The following is a 19,891-nucleotide window of genomic DNA, read 5'->3' on the forward strand; positions in this document are numbered from 1 at the left end:
TCCCATCCAGTCCTACCTGGCTAGAAGGACGGCGCTCACCACTTGAGAGCTTGAGGGTTGGGGGGAGTAAAGTTGGGGGGAACAGAGGGATCCTCATGGCAAGTTTCCGACAACACTGAGGAGGAGCCTTCCCCCTGTGTGGAGAAAAAGGGAGGCTGTCATTTCTATGGCAAGGAAATGGCTTTCTGAGTCACCTGGTGTTTCAAATGTAGGTCTGGGTGGTCCCTTGATGTGGCATCTGGAGTAGCAGTGTTAACACCACCCACCACCCCTCAGCACCTGCAGGGCAGCACAGGACCCAGATGGCTACCAATGCACTGGTACTGCTAATTGACTTCCTGACTCTTCCCCATCCTCTCCAGGGATGAGATGCTGGATGTGATGGCAACTTTGTGTGTCCCACTCCGCCAAGAGACCTGAGAAAAGATGATGTTGATTGACAGCTGTTCAGTGGGACGAGGCAGCCCAGCGAGTGGAGTTTTAATGCTGTACTTGCATCCCCAAAGAGAGACTGTTTTAAAACCAAGTCAATTTAATTATCCTTCCACGTACATAAAAAAATTCAAAACTCTTTCCTGGAATTCCCTTCAGCAGCATTTATATGTGACGACCATGGTGGCCCCTGAGTCAAGCAGCATGCAAATTTATGGGTTGTTCTATATCAAACAAGTGAAAATATTTACTGAGCAGCAAGAATGGGGCAAGCATTATTCCTGGGTTTCTGGAGTGCAGTGCACGGGCATCATCAATTAGAAGTGGAGAAAACAAACGGAAGGATCGCTTGTCCCCTGGCGGCTCACACCCTACTGGGGAAGGACAACCAGACTTAGAAAAGAAATCTCTGACTGAGTAGGTGGTAGTCTAGGAGAAAATAAGATCAGAAATGGAAGCTGGTGGTAGTGTGCAAATTTAAGATTTTTTTTCTTAACCTTCTTATGTATGGGTGCTTTACCTTTATGTATGACTGTGCACCACGTATATGCCAAGTGACCACAGAGGCCAGCAGGATGTGCTGGGTTTGTAACTAGAGTTACAAACAGCTCTGAACTACCATGTGGGTGCTGGGATTTGAACCTGGGTCCTCTGGAAGTGCAGCAAATATTCTTAACAACCTCTCCAATCCTGCCAGGTCCCAAATTTAAGCAGAGTGATCGTGTAACATCTCCTCAAGATCTCTGATTTGACTTGAAATACAGGCGACAGTGCTCAATAAACACTTGAAGTATGAGGTCCAGTCTATCCAGGGCCCAAGGTGGGACTGGCTGGCTTATTGGGGCTCAGCGAAAAAGCCAGTATGGCCAAACAGTGGTAGATCCATATAGAAACGAAGAATGGATACAGAACAAGGGTTGGATCTTGCGAGCATTTATTGTGAGAGAAACAGGCCATCACAAGGCCTTAAAGAGAGAAGTGGCTTGATTTAAAGGCTGACTCTAGCTGCCAGACTAGGAACAGGCTGTGACTGAACACCCAGCAATATAATGTGTATAATGGGAAACCATTATAAGTCCAGGTAAGATGGTTGTCATGACTAAGTACGTGACATCTTAATACATTAGATTTCAAATTCTAGGGTTTTCTGATTCTGTCAAAGGGAAAGAGCAATAAGTAAAAATGCTGTGTGAACCTTTCAGATGGAAACGTCAAAACTTCCTTATGAGAATCAAGGATTCAAGTAATGACTAAATAAATTCAGGAGGCTTGTGCCAACTGATCTTTGCTGCTCATGTACAATGTGTGAATGCGACTCCCACGGCTGACTGACTACACTGACCCCAGAGGCATAACCCAAGAAACAGAGAAAGGAACTCTCACGGTTAGCCGCTCTGCTCCTGTGTCGGGCAGAAGTTTGTACAATTTTCTTAGCACAGGGCCCTGCACTGGTCCTTTAATGACAGCCTTTCCTTTGGTCAAAAACTCACAGTTTGAGTTACGAAGGATTTCAAGAGTTTTAAGATAGACTCTTGGGATAAATGGTTAAATATGTATCTCGATTTGAGTTTCACCATTTTCCTCCTTAAAATGCCAAAGACTTGAGTAAAATCATGCAATAGTTTTCCGATATCAACTATACTTTTATATATTTTGCTTTAAATGTGTTTAATATGTATGTATTGGTAATTTTCATTATCCCTTGTACCCCAAAAAGGGACTCAAAAATTAGAGATATATCGAGATTTTATATTCCAATTAGTAGTAGAAAAATGCAGGCAAAGATGCATGGTGGCACGAACACAGGATAGGAAGCTGCAAGGGGCGCCAAAGCTCCTGTCCCTGAATGTGTAGGTTTTTGTGTATGTATATGTGGAAAGATGGAACACCTCTCAGTCAATGCCTGATGCTAAACCGTGACTTAGTGAGAAGACTTAGAACGATAACTCAAGACCATTTCCTTAGCAGGTAGAGAGTACTCCACTGGAGTCTCTGACGTAATTCAATATAACTAACTGCATATTCCCACATCATCTCATTGCCAGGAAGGGAAAATCCGGAAAAGAAGGAAGGAAGGAAGTTACCTGGGGAGAGAAAGGGAGGAAGCATCAACTGCCCCCGAGTGAATCTATGCTACAGCTTTGTTTAAACTTCAAATCCATCACGTTTTAGAAGTCAGATGGTAACAGGAATCTGTGAAGCAGCCCAGCGCACACCACCTTAAGGGGTATCCACTTCACAGGCAGAGATTGGTCAGTATGTTTCTGTCATAATCACATAGTCCAATTTTCCAAGAGACATTGAAAATTTATAAACACGAAAGTTTCTGACTTGTGCACAGCATGGGCAGCTGTGCGGTAATGCTCCAACGAGAGTGAGGGGAACGGCTAAAGCCCTCTATGTTTTCAGTTCCAGAGAGCCAAAGGGTCACTGAGGCTCAGCAGTGGTTTTAAAACATTGGCATCTGTGACAGCAACCGTGGGCTCTTTGGTGACTTGGCTTCAGACATTTATCTGTTTAGACTCAAGCCTACTTGTGTGTCTTTCCTACTTTCTGCCTGTATTATCTGGGGAAAACAGCTTTGTAAGACTGCGTGAAGCTAAAGTCTATACTGCGCAAGTCAATTCCCCATCATGCACAAGCAGTTTCCCGCAGACGTTGCATCTCTGTGGAAATGGGACTAACCCAGACATTAAACACTGCTATGATGGACCATTTTGTCTCAAGAATTGGCTAGTTGGGTTGCTTAGGCTGTCTCTCTCACTGAAAACAGAAACAATTAGGATTTGATTTTAAAACTATCTTCTTTAGAAAACACTTAATCTTAAGGAATGACCAGGCCCAACTGAAAGGAACAAGGTACCCAAGCAACTGAAATCCAAATGTATTGCATTGCCCCCGTGGGCCTTGTTCAAACTGGAGCATTTGGATTCCTCTCTGGAAACTTGGAAGAGTGAAGAGCCTGTACCCCAAATCTGAGTCCTCTCCAGAGTCAGGGAAGTCACAGGGAATTCTCCCTACAGATAGCCATGGCCTCCAGACCATTGACTCGACAATAACCCAAATAGAACTTCTAGAAAGAAAAGAAAGCACACAGCTTAGGAGTTAAAACTAGTGGATGAGCAGGGTAGAGCCAGTGCATCAGAAAGACAGTCAGGGAAAAGCAAAAACAACAACAACAAAAAATAAACTGTCCACAGGGAAGTACAGAATAAAAAAGATGAAAAATATCCTAAGTTCAGAGGGGGGTAAAAATAGAGTCTATTTTGTTCATGTGTGTGTATACTAGTATGAGGGCACGCACATGCATGCAGACATATGTACAAACATGCACACAGAATAAAATCCTAGAAGTGAAGGAAAACATTAACTAGAAGCCACTGTTTGCTGACGTGACCCTGATAGTTCTGATTGAACAGATGAAGCTCTGTGTCTGGCTATTGCAAACACACAGATACATTTTAAAGTTATCTGTCTGGCCACTTCAAATACACAGATACATTTATAAAGTTATCTATGTGATCATTTCAAACACAGAGACACATTAGAGTTATCTGTCTGACCATTTCAAACACAGAGATACATTATAGAGTTAGCTGTCTGGTCATTTCAAACACACAGATGCATTATGGAGTTATCTGTCTGACCACTTCAAACACGGAGATACATTATAGAGTTATCTGTCTGGCCATTTCAAACACACAGATACATTATGGAGTTATTTGTCTGGCTACTTCAAACACATAGATACATTATAGAGCTATCTGTCTGGCCATTTCAAACACACAGATACATTATGAAATTATCTGTTTGGCCACTTAAAACATACAGATACATTATAAAGTTGTCTATCTGGCCATTTCAAACACCGAGATAAGTTAAAGTTATCTGTCTGGATACTTCAAACACAGATACTTTTAGGCTTGTCTGTCTGGCTGGCCATTTCAAACATACAGATACATTATGGAAACACGTATAAGATAAAAGGAAAAAGTATAAATGACGTCAAAGGGGAGAAATACAAACCATGTCTAAAAACTACACTAACACTTAATTACACGGCAGGAAGGCAGCAGAATTTTATTCCCAATGAGCTTCCAGAAAGTAACTACCAACACAAAATTCTATACCCAGTGAAAATGTCACTGCAGAAGGAAGGCAATATGGATTCTCGTGCACACATTTTGAACTAAAGAATGTTGGACAAAGAAGGCTGTGAGCCTGAAGATGAAAACGACTCAGCATTGATGGCATGGCATACACTAGTCTCATCTCTTGTGAGTTTAAGCATCTTTATGATCATCTCATGCCAATATCATTGTCAGTGTCTTCCTCCCTCAAGGACATCTAAAAACTGGGGGGGACACAGTATAAAATTAGGTCGAAAGTTCTGTAGAGCCTTTGCTCTCACTGGAGGAACCACTCCTTACGTATCAGTGAGGTGTATAACTAACACTTTTTGCTAGTTTTACTGTATTTTAGAGTAGTGACCAGAGACATTGATGCTTTTTCATTAAAATTTATTTTAATTTTAAGAAGTCTTTATGATCACAATAGATTTCAAAAGTAAATTGAGATGGGACAAAGAGAGTCAAAAATGGTCCTGATAGCCTAGTATATTCCTTAAGGAAATAAACACATTTCAGTTTTATATTCAAGAAAATAAAGGATAATCATATTTGTTTTCTAAGAACACAATGCTGTACATAGATAAAAAATGAAAAATAATTTAATATAGAACAGATAAAACCAAACTACTGTGTGGGTTAATCAAAATTTGACAATGAGGAAGGCATGGCCCAAAGGCATCTGGCTCCCACTAAGGAGTTTGCATTCCCAAAAGGGGTTTTAATTGATACTGGCAGGGAAAATTCATGCTTATCCATCAAATGACAAAGATGAAAGGAGATATACATGAATTCATTGAAGAAAGGTTTAACTTTAGATCCCCAGGTTAAGCCTTTCCCCTGTGAATTCCAGGTCAAATGTCAGCTGCATCCAGGGCTCCATCTCAGAGATGTCATGCCCTAGATGAGCCACTCACAGAGATGTCAGAGGAGAAATGAAGAAAATCTGTCTATTTTCCCCTCATTGAGAAAAGAGAGAGAGGCAGTGGCCCCACAATGAGATGCTCTTCGAGAATAAAGGAAAATGCCCTAAAGCTTCTTGGAATTCTCTCTTGATGAAGAGCTAAATTAAAGCAGAAAACCCATAGCCTAAGAAATATCAAAGACAAATTAATGTCAGAGAAAGAAGAAATTATGAATTTATCGACTGTTTTATGAGGTCAGGCAGACAGTTCATTAAAAAGTCTTGCCAAAAGATGATTCCTTTTACGAAAGCCAGTAGCCGCAGAGTGATCAATACACACTGGGATATCTGCAACAGATTGAGGGCAACGTGCTGGAATAAACCTCTTTCAAACGCTCAGGAATAAGAGCAGAAGGGTCCTCTGCATCAACACAACTTGTAGCTTAAGTCGACATGGGCAGTGGCTGCCTGGTAGTTGTAGCTGAGCTCTTGACTCGCTTCCAACATGTTTTGTATGCACTAATTCTTTCTTATTGGCTTGGCAAACCCAGGTACAGAAATCCCAAGGAAACCAATTATGTGACTGAGTTGGAAGCCTGAGCAGTGTTCTTGCAAGCATCTGACGGATGCTGTGGTTGAATTTTGAAATAATTCATATCTTAGACACAATCGAAGACATACATTTAAGGACTCAGTGAAGCAGTTGACCGCCAGAAAAGACATCTGAATATTTCTCGGGAACTGAGAACTCCATAGAAAAGGAGCAGAACATCACCTTTTAAAAATGTCTATTGTCTGTAACTTAATAAGTCTCAGTGGGACTCGGGTACAGCAATGGACAACTTGATCTTCTGTCAAATCCAGGGTCAAAATATTTGTTTGTTGTATAAATTGCCTTTAAGGATCAAACAGCTCTTTTTTTTTTTCAGTGCTCTCAAAAGTTGCACGCCAATGGAACAGACGCACTGTACTTCTTTATAATGGGAATAAAAATGAATTCTGCCTACCAAAGGTGTCTGCTTCTAGTCACACGTGGGGCAGTTCAAACTAAGCTTTTCCACGGGGCGGGTGGGGGCGATCATATGCCCCCTGGCAAATAGGAACGGGAACCTGAAGATGCTGTTTCTGATTAATTATACTCTACTTCAATTGCTCTGGTGCAAATTAGTAAGAACATGGGGACTTGGGTTCATTGGGTGCCTGAGGTTGCTGCTGACTGAAGGCTTCACAAAGCTCCACTCTGCATGAACCTTCAAAGCAGCTTGCTCTCTGCTGGGCCAGGGAAATGCCTTGCCATTGAAGTACTGTTGGCTTTCATCCATCGGGTAAATTTCTTGTCTTAACTTTCCTTTGACTTTTAAAAGACAAGAATATGTTTATCAGCAAGGAAGAACATTATGCAGGTAAGTCTAGAATTCAGAACATCTCAAAATCGTAGATTAGGATAAAAGAGGGCCAATTGAAGAGCTTTCTCTATGTTGGGGCCATGAGTGTGGACACTGCCATGTGACCTTATTACATAAATGAAGGGGGGGAGTGCGAATTCGTATATTCAGTAAGACACTGAAAGACATTGAAGATGAGGAGAGATGTCATGCAGTGATATTTTTGCTATAAGCAAATGGCTATGCATTAGCAGGTTCTATTAGAAATGTCTTCTGTCCCTGTTTTGAGAAAACTGCTAGCCTCCAGAACTGAGAGTGAACTCTGGGCGTGTTTTCATGGGAGGGATGCCAGCTCTCCAGTTCTTTGTCATCGACTCAGGACAGTACATAAATTTCTCGATGTCATAAAGCCACTCTGCCTTGTCATTAGACTCACTGAATGGAACCTGACTCCGTGGACATGCTTTAGAGCAACTATTGATTGTTTTCATTTCCTTCAGTTTCTCCTCTTCTGTCGCTGCTCTTATTAATTTTGTTCACATCGATGTCAAGCTCCAAAGCCCTCCCAGGACTGCACTCCAGAGGGATGATTTCAAGGCAGTACTCTTCTATTTCTGGTCCACACCCTACAATGACAGAGCACTGAGCTCTGCTCAGGAACCCTGGTCTCTCCTAACCTACCCTTGCTCTTCTGGGCTTCAGTTCCCAGCTCACATTTGATCTCGCCATTTCCCTCTATTGCTCATCACTGCTGTTTGCAAGTCTGGATCAGGAGTGTCTCCAGATGCCCACGAATAAAAGCTCGGTCTATGGCTCAAGTGCTCCAAGAAGTTGGTAGAACCTTTAAGAAGGGACGCAGGACTGAGCATGGTACCTTATACACCTATAGTCAGTAATGAGGAAGCTGAGGCAGGAGGACTGCTGTCACTAGGCTATATAATGAGCTTGTCTCAATTTATTATTTTTTTAAAGTGCATCTATTGGGAAGAGATGAGCTCACTGGGAATTTGCCCTTGAAAAAAAACATTGAGATTTTGGTCTATTCTCTATGTTTCAGCTTTTGTTGCTAAGCATAAACACAATTCCTCTACCATGTTCTACCTCCATGACCTGGTGTGCTACTATAGGCCCAATGCAACAGGGTCAGACAATGTGAATCTAAAACCTGAGCTTGTGAGTCAATATAAACCTCTTCCCCTGTTGAGCTGATGGTTTCAGGCATTGGGTGGCAGAGGAGGAAAGCTGACTAATGTTCCTCCTGCCTTTGTTATCATTTTCTTTCATTTGCTTTGTATCTTATGAGTTCACGTGACTTTTTGTATTGTTTTGATGGAGACAGTGTCTTACATAGATGGCTTGTAGCCAAGGGTGACCTATAAAAGCTCCTGATCCTCCTGCCTCCTCCTGCCAAATGCGAGGATTATAGCTGTGAGCTACTATGGCTGACTTCACATGCGATTTCTCATTTTATTATTGAAGTAATGGCTCTGAAAACACACTCTTAAGCTTCAAAGGACACTCTTAAGTGATTTGGCTTGACATGGAACCAACAACCTTCAAAGGCTACCTTCAAATCCACTCACAACACGATGGCCCTAAGAAGAGCATCACAGACGGAAGAACAAGTTTATCTTGGCTCCTGGTCACACTAAGAAAGACAAGGGAATGACTAAGAATTCCTAGGAACACTTTAGATCTTTTCGAAGAAGCCAAGGAAGGAGAAACGAAAGCCTCCAAGTACACAGCTGTAACACAAAGGCCTGATTACTGTGTATTCAGTATTCGTTGAGAAAGCTTCAATTGTGTGTAGGTTTCTGGTGACCATAGCACCAAGAAGTTGAACTCCCTCTGTTAGTATCGAGGCACACCTTGGCCCTGCCCCTTCAGCACAGTCACCCCTCGGCTTATGGCAATAAGTTTCACTGTACACAGTGCAAAGGTCCCTTTAAGAGACAAGCTCCAGCTGGGTAGTGGTGGGGCATGCCTTTAATCCCAGAACTCAAGAGGCAGAGGCAGGCAGACCTCTGAGTTCGGGGTCAGACTGATCTACAAGAGCTAGTTCCAGGACAGGCTCCAAAGCTACAGAGAAACATAGTCTTGAAAAAAAAAAAAAAGCAAAAACAAGAGAAAAACTCTGCCCATTCCTGATTTCTCTCTTCCAGCCTAGGCAAGTTGGTCTCAGTCTCTGCTTTCCCCTCTCCTCTTCTTTTCTCTTCTCCCCCACCCCATCCCTCTCTCATTCTCTCTTCCCTCCCTTTTAATGAAGCTCCATACTCAAGCTCTGTCTTTTGAATGGTTCTACATAGGTTCATAATGCAGGAGCCTTAGCAGTCAGCTTGTCATTGACTTTATAACCTGAGGACAGCAAGCATCAACGCTGAAATTCTAAAACTGCTGGCTCTCAGAGAGGTTGCTGAGCCACAAAACTAGCTGCCTGTCTCTAGAACTGGCTACCCATCCCTAGAAGCAGTCAAATCTCCCTAGAAATGCCTAACCACCCCCAGAACCACTTATTGCAGTTTGAATGAGGAGTGGCCTCCACAGATTCATGCGTCTGAACACTTGATCCCCAACTGGTAACACTGTTTGGGTAGATTATGAAACTTTTAGGACAAAGAGCCTTGCTGGTGGAAGGACATCACTGGGAGTAACCTCTGAGGCTTAAAGACTCAGCCTACTTCCTTTTCTCTCTTCTCTGCTTCCTGCCTGTGGATAAAGACAGACTCAGTCAGCTTCCTGCTTCAGCCACATGCTGCCCTGTCTCTTTTGCCATTATGTGCACTCTCTCTGAAATGGTAAGCCAAAATAACTTCTTCTATAAATTGCTTTTGTTCATGGTGTTTTATCACATTAGAAAAATAGCTAATATAGTATCTCCAGTATTTCTAGAACTGTCCCTCCATCCTTAGAATTGTGACATTACTCAAATAGTAACAGAGTCAATTATCAAGCTGTTACTGTTTACGTTCATTATTTATTTATTTACTTAGCTAAAAATGTGGTCTCACTATATTGCCCAGGTGAGCCATGATCTCCCCGTCTTCCTGTCTCCATCCTCCAAGTTAATGGGATTATATATGCATGTGAGCATGCCCAGCGGGTTTAATTTGATTTTCTGTAAAATTGTACTTGGACAGCTAAATTGACAAAGGTTATTAGTCGTTTTAATGTTTGGTTGTATCCAGCGAAGAAGACTTAAGGTGCTTTAATAGCCACTTACTTAATTTGATTTTAATCATGATGACTAGAACAGCCACATGTGCGGTGCTCTATGTCCACACTCCCAGAACTGCAACACACACACACACACACACACACACACACACACACACACACACACACATAATGAGGGCTATGGAGAGAGCTCAGTCAGTAATGTGGTTGCCTTATAAACATGAGGACACAAGTTGAATATGCACAACTTACACACATAAAATAAATCTATGCGTGCTACCATGTCCTTGAAATCTCAGCACCTGAGAGGCAAATGGACCCTTGGGTCCCTAGCCAGCCAGCCTAGCCTACCTGGCAAGTTTCAGGCTAATGTGAGATCCTGTCTCAAACAATAAAGATGGATAACACCTAAGGAATTATCCTCTGGCCTCCACATGCACATGGGCACCTACACACATATAAATGGACATACATATAATATCTATGAAATACTTAAATTGTATAATTTTAACATATGCACTGCATTTTATCTCTGATTGAAATATTTTACAATGTTGAACCAACACACACACTCAAAAGCAAAACAAAACGGAAAGAAACAGTAGCTGTCAGAAGGGCTCTTAGAGCTCTAAAACTGTGGAAACGCACTCTAAACACATTCCCTTAGACCAGGATACAAAGAGATGACAAATCCATCGTTAGATGCTGACCTTGACAATGTATGTGTCTGACTAATTCATATTTTTCTTAAATTTTAGTCAAATCTGGATCTGCTATTTTGAATGCTTGAGCACCGAAGTAAGATAGATTCTGAAAAGAAAATACAGTGCCCCCTCCCCCCAATACACCCTGAAGTGCCAAAATGCCAACCAATCTGCCACTGAGTTTCTTCAGCTCAGGGGATCCTCAGCATCCTTACTCTTGTGCTTTGGGGCCATTTTTTTAAGCAAAAAAAAGGGTCACAAACACTGTGACAGCAGATAGCAGATAGAATCTGGCATCAGAGAGGACTGCTGTGTGGCCTTGTGGACAGGGGGACAGTGCTCTACCAGAGTGGCCAAGACAGTGCTTTGAGGGGTCATCAGCTGCTCAGAAAGTTGTGCAATTTCAAGTCATCATGCTCTGTTCACTCCATGAATTTCCCACTTAATATTTTTAGCCCATGAAAGACTGTGGACAGCTCAAGGAAAAGGAGACGAGAAACCCAAAGGGAGACTTCCATGTGGCAATTGCTAAAACTATGTAAACCGTAAACCGTATCCCACTGTATTAGCATAAACAGCGCGAGAAGCAGGCTAAGCTTTTCTGAATTTTATCTTTGCAGGAGAAACCTAAGAATTAACAATATACAAAGTAGCTCTCAATTCTTGCTTGAGGATTTATATGGCTAAGCCTGAAATCTTTAGAAATAACAAGTATCAAGTGACTATCATATTCAATAAACATGAAGGCTACAGAACATAAATAACTCTGAGAATATATTTAGATTTAGCCATGAGTAATCGCTCTGAAGCCAACCAGGGAGCAATACACACAAATAAATAAACCTAACACTTGAGCTTTGCAGACTCAATAAGCACTTAGGTGCAATGACAGTACTTTTGAGAAGCTGTGTTTTTAACTCTAGCTTAAAAGGAGGGGAAACCTAAAAAGCACATTCTTTTTCTTTTTTAAACAGAGAAAAACATTCACCAATAAATGAAAATGGACAGTATATTCTAGACCTGAATACTGCTGGCTAACCCACAAAAACTTGATTTACAGATAGTTCATTCAACTTGATGTCCATAGACAACTAATTTCAACAAGCCGCAAGCACAACCCGCTCTGATTTATTGTTTTGGATTGAACCCAGGACCTCATGCGTGCTGAGCACTCTCAGTACCACTGAGCTACACTCTAAGCTATAATAAAAATTTAAAGGACTGTTGCTATGCGGGGGGGAGGGGGTGGGTTGGGGGGAATTTCTTTTCTTTCTTTCTTTCTTTCTTTCTTTCTTTCTTTCTGTTTTTTGTTTGTTTGCTTGTTTGTTTCCTGGTTTAGGGAAGATTTTGTTGGGTCAAGATCAGGGTGATCTTAGTGAAGGGTGTCCTCTGCTGGGCAAAGTCTGATGTTACAGCATCACAAGATGAAGTTGGTTGGTCAGAGGAAAAATAGCTTTGCCTGAGCCACATATCAGACTACCTGAAACCAAACTCCATGGAGAGGGTTCTGCACACTCATATTGTTTTAGACAGTGCCAGTTGGTGGCAAATACTTGCAGAATATTGTTGCACTTTTACTACCACAGGAAATGAGGAGTTTCTCACGTAAGGAAGACCTGAGAAGCTGTGTGAGGTACTTACATAAGCCAGGAGATTTTATTTTTCCTGAATAGAAAACAAACAAACTGGGTGTGTACAGACACTCAGGGTTATTTAGCTCCATTTACCTTGGGCTTCTCCTCTAGGATCTGCTGGCGGATCTCCTTGTGTTTCTCCACAAGCTTTTCTTGTCTTTTACTTTGTGCTTCCTCTAACTATAAGAAAGTTACAAGAAGAGTCATATTAAAATAAAGCAAAAACCAATAAAGCCTTCATGCATGCTACAAGAAACAAAACAAAACAAAAACAATAAAAAAAAAGTTTTTCAAGTCTATGATATCAATCATTAGGTCTTTTGGGAAAGACTTGCCCTCTGAAGCTAGGTAAGGGGAATCCAGGGCAGAGCAGTTTGGTGACTAATAGACACATGTTGTTGTAAATGTCTGAAAATTTACATTACACAAACTTCCTAAAAGCTTAGGGACAGATCTAGACATGGATGCCACCTTTATCACAGGTAACAATGGAAGACCTTTTGGGAATGTCCTTTGGTGTCACATTTTTGGGGGTTCCCAACTTAGGTAGTGACTCCTCCCCATCCGTTTTTATAGTCCTTTTATTTAGGTCTTTTATATATATGAGTCTCAATAGCCAGAGCATTGCGCTTTTAGGGACTATCGCAAAGCATCTGGATGCTGGTGACAAGTAGACACAAGGAGGCACAGCTCTTTTCTCCAAAGCTCACAACAAGCCTGGTGACTGTTCTTGTGGTATTTGCAAAGGAGACAGGGTGAACAGACATACCCTCTTGATGTACTGCACCACCTCCTGGATGTACGACCGGATCATCTCTGTCTTCTCCCTAAATTGAAATGAGCCAGAGATCATTAAACCAACCCTCCTGGAACTTCTATAATTTTACGGTCATTGTATAGCTGTTAAAAAAAAAAGTCCAACTTGTAAATGGGGGCGGGTGGTGCTGTGTCTCCCCAGGGATAGGCCCTGTTTTTCTTAGATGTTCCCAAGGTTGTTTAACAACTTGAGAAATGAGAATTTAAGCTTTTTTTTTTTTAATGAAAGTCCTGGAGTGCCCCTGTTTGTGAGCTCACTGTAAAAACCTTACAATGGAAATTGTAGCAGTTTTAATAATAATGGCCCCCATAGGTTCATCCATAGGCTTAGTTACCAGAGAATGAAAATCTTTCATAAGATTAGAAGGATTAGGAGGTGTGGCTTTGTTGGAGGAAGTGTGTCACTGGGGGTGGGCTTTGAGGTTTCAAAAGCTCAAGCTTGGGGGTCTCCCTCTCTGACACCCTCTCCCTTTCCATCTCCCTCCCCCATCACTCCCCTCTCTCTTGCCAACTTGCCAATCAAGATATAGCTCTTAGCTGCCGCTCCATCACCTTGCGTGAAGCCACGCTCCTGCTATGATGATAATGGACTAACCCTCTTAAACTGTAAGCAAGCCCCCAATTCTTCCTCTTATAAAAGAGTTGCCTTGGCCATGGTGTCTCTTCACAGCAGTAGAACAGTTACTAAGGCTGGGATCATGTGGAAGATTAATTAGCAGAGAAGCTTTGCGAAGGGGCCTTTGGTTAAGACACTTGTTCTCTGACAGAGAACAATAGCAGGTTCGCCATTCCAGTTAGGGAGGGGGGTACTTTCCACTCACTCTTCCATCTGGCTTTTGTCTTTGGACTTGGCTTCCGTTATCTTCTCCTGCCTCTTCTTATCCATTTTCTTCTTTAACTCCTTCTTCTCTCTGAAGTTACAATAGGGGGAAAAATCAGACAAACCGAATAGCAATCTGTAGTTCACGCATTCAGGTCTATTCAGGCCAAGTGGGAGGGGATGAAGGCTTACTTCTCGCAGATCTCCTTGAGCTTCTTGAGCTGGTTGTTCTGACACTCCTCGGCAACATCTGTCAACTTCTGAATAAGCTGGGGAGAGAAAAAACCAGTTTTCTAGGATCCCAGATCCAGGCGCCAGTCCCTGTTCTTTCCGCCCCAAACACTAGCATGCGGAGTTAGACAGTCCGCAGTGGACACTGACCTGCTGTAAGAGTAGCCAGAGTCTAACTCTGGCAACGAGGGCATGGTTTTAACGGATCACATTATCTGTTTGTGGTTTTGTTTGCTTGTTTGTTTTGTAATAGGAAATCCTTCTGATTTTCTCCTTTAATTGAATTGAATTCACTAGATTTTCATTCCAGTTCCTGCAGCATGGCTCAGTGCAAACTCAGCTAACACTGGTTTTTCCCCCCCTAGGGATTCATGCAAAGTATCTGCATTGTAGTATGTAATGTGATGTGTATATGTGATCTCATGATTACATCTCAAGCTTATGGGCACATATATCCATGGATGGTCAGGAAGATGACTTCTCATTAAGCTGTATAATTTTGATATATAGGAAATATACTAGAATATGCTTCATAACTAAGTCTATTGTCCCATGAGGACTTTAAATCACTTAAAAGCCTGAATTGTTCCTTTTACTCAGACTAATGCAGGCAAACAATTTCTCCTCAGTCTGAGACAACTACACACAAGTAGCTCATTTTCACCTCAGAGCAAGTTCAAACTAGACTGAATGTTTCTGTAATGTATCATAAGTTAAAAACTTCATAAAGATGTACAAGGTCAGAGTCGAAAATGTCTAACCAGGGTTATTAACACAAAGCAACCTAAAAAAAAGCATGCCAATCTTTTGTTTACCACGTCTGGCTGATAAAAACCCGTGTCTCACAACCTGTCTCACCTGGCTCTGTGCCCCCAACCTTTGATCACAGCCTTACACCAGAAATCTTGAAAGCTTTCATTGTCATGGTAAATGACTCAGCTCCTCATCGTTTGGACAAGGAATATACTATAACCAATGAGATGCAAGTCTTGCAACTTTTTTCCCCATTTCCCTAAACCCCCTGTTAAAAAAAAATGTATTTAAGCTAGGTAAACAGAGAAGCAAGGAAGAATTGAAACAAGGGAGAACTAGAAAGGATTTGAACTTAAAAGAAAATTAGAGGACAGAACAATCAGGACCAGAACAGCACATAAGTGAGTTTATTCCACACCCCTTAGATAAAAAGCCCTCAAGCTCAGTTTCGCTTTGCTGTGGACTTCTTCCTCAAACCCTGTAGGTGGCCTTGAAAAGCTGGACTTTCAGGCTACATTACATCAACATCTGCTTACATTTTCTGTTTCTTCCTACCTATGATCCTCACCCTTAGCACTTTAGCAATCAGCCAGCAAAGCCACAGAACTAGAGATGTCTGCGCTTTCCATCCACTCAGTTCTAACATTTACTTTAATTTGGGTTAAGTTCTTAAACATGGCTATACCAAAGTCCCCCAAGGTTCCCCTGACTTTTTGTCCTCAGATCCTGTGAACTTGGTTTTTGTTGTTCCCAATTCTTATTCCCACTTCGTCCGCTTCCACTGTGTGGGAAACTATTCATTTCAGTCCAAACTCAACAAGTATTGATCAAGCATCTACTTATAGTCTTGGCACTGTTCTAGAACTCTGACTGATGACTCATCTGAATTGATCTTGCTATCATGTGTCCTATGATCAGCAGCAATAGCAGGGCAAGGACACACATTAGAAATGAAAACTCACAGGCCCTCCCCTAGACCAATAATTCAGGCTCTGCACTTCCTCAAGAGTCTCAGGACAAAATGTCCACCTTGGAATTTGAGAAGCCCTGTCTAGATTATTGAGGAAGATGGTGACACCATTAAAGAAGTCATTTCAGTTTGTCTGGCCTCTATCTCAAGGTCTTTGGAACTTTGTGTTCTCTTCTTTACCCCAAATCCAATGTCCTCATCTCTGTAACCAGGGTGGTTTGGAAAGCTCTGCAAAAATACGCACAATTCCTGACAGACCATATACCATATCATAGGTCCTTAATTTGGTTTGTCTTTTTTGCCCAAATTACATCTTTTTTTTACTTCCCCTCATGTCTTCTCTACCTCTGGACAGATTTGAAAATAACCCCATGCTCATCTGTGAAATGTCCTGTCTGCATGGGATAAACTCCCTCTGTGCAAAAACACATTTCTATCTACCCTCCCTGAACCATGAACTCTTGCTCTTTTACTGGCCTTTTGTTCTATTTCTAAATTGGATAAGAGCATCCATATGATGCTTCATACCTTTAATACAGCAATTTGAAGACAGAGAATCAGTCATTCAAGACCAGCCTGGGCATACAGTGAGACTTTGGCTCACCAAACAAAACACAAGGCAAACAAATAAATAAAACAAATGAAGAAAGACAAGTGATTCCCACACTGCAGTGGCTCCCCTCTCACCTCCTTCAACTTTAACACCGATTGTGTCTTTCTGTTTGTTTGTTTTGTCAACTTGACATCAGCTGGAGTCACCTGGGAAAAGGGAATCCCAATTGAGGAAACGCCTCGATCAGATGGGTCTGTAGGCAAGTGTGTAGGGTATTGTCTTGATTAATGGTTGATGTGAGAGGGTGCAGCCCACTGTGGGAAGTGCTGCTCCTGCTCAGTGAAAACTGAGCAAGCAAGTAAACAGCATTCTTCCATGTATCTCCTTCAGTTCCTGCTTCCAGGTTCCTGCTCTGAGTTCTTGCTTTGGCTTCCCTCAATGGACCATGACTTGGGACATGGAAGTCAAAGAAATGAGTCCTTTCTTTCCCCAGTTTCCTTAGGCCAGTGTTTTTGTTTGTTTGTTTGTTTTTGTTTTTGTTTGTTTGTTTTATCACAGCAATAGAAAGCAAGTTAAAACATTGCCTTAATTCTGCTTCAAATACTGGAATTCATCTCATCTTTCATTAAGATTTAAAAAACCCTCTTTGTTGCTGAACTTATGGCTCATTTATCAGAATTTTAATTATTTCACAGATTCCTAAATTTTCCTGGTTCACAGCACCTTTAGAAACTCAGTGGTGCTTTGTTCCAATGATACCTTTAGGCAAAAGAAAACAAAAAACAAAAAAAACAAAAAACAAAAACAAAAAAAAAGAACAATTGCTATAAGGTCCAAACAACTTAATGCTAGTAATTTGCATAAGATTCCTAGCAGTTGTTCCTGTTTCTATAAAAAATAAAAAAGCTATCTCAAAATGTCTCTGTGACTTTGGTGTTGGGCCTGAGGGTGCCTTGGTATACATTTTGGGAAAAATTACTTTAAACTTCATTGAACTGGCAACTCCTCTCACACAGAAACCTCTTCTTCATTTTCAACAGGAATTACCACAGCTATTCCTCTTTCAGCTTTCTTAGGGGCTTCAGTTCAGTGAAGATCTGCATGTGCCCAATGATTAACCTTAGCTGTGAATGCTTCTGCCTCCTCACCTCAGCAGCTGCAGAAGCAAGCCAAGACTTCCTCTCTTCTCGGAGACAAGACTTTCCCTTTGGATCAGGCACTGTTATGTAGCTCAGAAGTGCACAAGGCCTTTCCTATCCTCCTGGGTACTTTCAATACCCACCAAGTCATAGACATCTGTGAATCCTTCCGCATCACACAGCTTTCTGCTGACAAGAACCCTCTTGCACACGTCTGCAAACTGCACTCTCTACCATGCAAGCACTTCTTCCATGACTGTAGTTTCTCTTTGGCTTTTCTACTCCAGCCCAGTTATTTTTCCTTCTTAAATGTCTCCAAGACTTGACTATACCTGTCCCCAGATATATTTTTTTGACTTGTAGCTTGTTCCCAGACCTGTCTGCATAGACTTTTGTGCACACCTTTTTTTTTCATATTATTTTACCCTTTCAGTGCTATTCCCATGTGAACAAGACAGCACAAACAAGGATCACTCCCGGGATTGTAGAGCTGTCTTGGATTATATTGCTCTGCCTCAACCATTCTTATTTCTATTTGAAGTTTGTCTAATTAAGTTCCAGGTAGCAGCATGAGCACTGTCTGTGGCAAGTTTGTTAGCAGTGCCTGGAAATGAGATGATGTATGTGCATACACAATGGGTTTCTTTCCCACCTCATTGAGTAGGCTTGGGCCCATCTGTGCCTTTTCATCCAGCACTGTTTCTTTCTTTTTTTTTAAGATTTATTTATTTATTTAATATGTATACAACATTCTGCCTCCATGTATGTCCACATACCAGAGGAGGGTGCCAGATCTCATTACAGATGGTTGTCAGCCATGGTGTGGTTGCTGGGAATTGAACTCAGGACCTCTGGAAGAGCAGCCAGTGCTCTTAACCACTGAGCCATCTCTCCAGCCCCCCATTGTTTCTCTCAGAAGCACTTACTTTGCTTCCTGACTCATGTTTGGCTCCCGTGGGAACTGCTCTATATACTTCAGCCTCCATCCTTTGGCCAAAGTAATTGATCCAGAAGATCATGGATCTAATCATAACATATGGGACTTCACTAAGGTAGCAAGGATGGCCGATCATATGACCCTAGCAGAGCTCTTTCTCAAGATTTACCTACAGGTCTATGGAGAAATAAATGAAAACCGTGTCTTGTCCACCATTTTGAATAAGAATGATACTAAGACTAACCGGAAACAACAGAGAGAGAGGAGGGGGGAGTGGGAACGATCGCATGAGGATTATATGCAGTACAATAGGTTGTTTCTGGATGGATCTCTGTCAACTCCCTTCCTTATATATGCACAATACATTTACATGATTTATCCTCTTCACTTTTCTACTATATATTATTACTCAAGTTAGTCTGCTGTAAGTTTCTATCTCTTGCAATCTGGAGAAACCTGACAAAAACAAACGACAGCAAAAAGCCCTACCAATGTATCCACTGCTACCAACATAAGGTGAAGGAACTTGAGTTTTGTTGCAAAGATTTCATTGCGTGAGATGTGGACACACGACCCTGAGAAGTGGTTTTCATAGTAACAGAAGCACATTTTAAAAGCTCACTTTTGAAGCACTAACCTAAGGGCAGAGGACATTAACTTTTTGAGTTATTAACTTTTTGAGTGTATTAGCTACAAGCTTCACCAGGAATGAATAGGTAGCAATGGAACAAAGATTTAGAGTTCTACAGAATGAACCAAGAGTGCAGAGGGCAATCTGGAATTCTGCAAATAATATTTATTTAATTTTAACTTTTGATTAATTTTTCTTTCCTTAAAGTAATACACATCTTTTTTAGTTAGTTTACTATTCATGAAAGTCTCCTGGATAAACATCTAAACAATTTAAAGAATCAAAAACCAAAAAACAAACCACACAAAAATAAAGTAAAGCCCTGGAGAATATAATTTCACGCTTATTTTCAACTCTGAACTAAATTTGAATTTGTTTAGTCACTGGAGGAAGAGAAAATTTTTTCCACAGAAGAAAATAATTCCCTGGTGCTAAATCAAAGAGGATAAAAGATGTGTGGACAGAAATGATTATATTTATAGTCTCTCTGAGAGAGATGGCTTTGGGAAATAGACAAACATCCAGCGTCAATATTAAGCATGTTCCCTTCCTCTTTCACTAACTCCCTGAGAAGTGTTGCCTCTTTCATCAGTTCCTGGTGAGTGTCAAAGCCCTTCAAGTCAAAGCCCCTCTAGTCAAATCCCCTCTAGTCAAAGCCCACCAGTCAAGGTCCCTCTAGTG

General features: G+C 41.5%; 1 protein-coding gene across 2 annotated transcripts in view; it reads right to left on the bottom strand.

Annotated features, from left to right (window-relative positions):
* Window positions 1-19,891, bottom strand: part of Plcb1 (phospholipase C beta 1) — a 660,438-nt gene that overhangs the window by 66,916 nt on the left and 573,631 nt on the right. The window contains exons 28-32 of one of the 2 annotated variants that reach the window (XM_057780533.1): window positions 14,189-14,265; window positions 13,998-14,087; window positions 13,130-13,187; window positions 12,454-12,540; window positions 17-134 (exon numbers count right to left, since the gene is read on the bottom strand). In XM_057780533.1, the coding sequence (XP_057636516.1) occupies window positions 36-134; window positions 12,454-12,540; window positions 13,130-13,187; window positions 13,998-14,087; window positions 14,189-14,265 (411 nt within the window). In that variant the 3' untranslated portion in view covers window positions 17-35. The remainder of the gene's footprint in view (window positions 1-16; window positions 135-12,453; window positions 12,541-13,129; window positions 13,188-13,997; window positions 14,088-14,188; window positions 14,266-19,891) is intronic. The other variant, XM_057780532.1, reaches the window with a different exon arrangement.

This window comes from Chionomys nivalis, chromosome 9 (genome assembly GCF_950005125.1).
Source record: "Chionomys nivalis chromosome 9, mChiNiv1.1, whole genome shotgun sequence".
Classification (NCBI taxonomy): Eukaryota; Metazoa; Chordata; class Mammalia; order Rodentia; family Cricetidae; genus Chionomys; species Chionomys nivalis.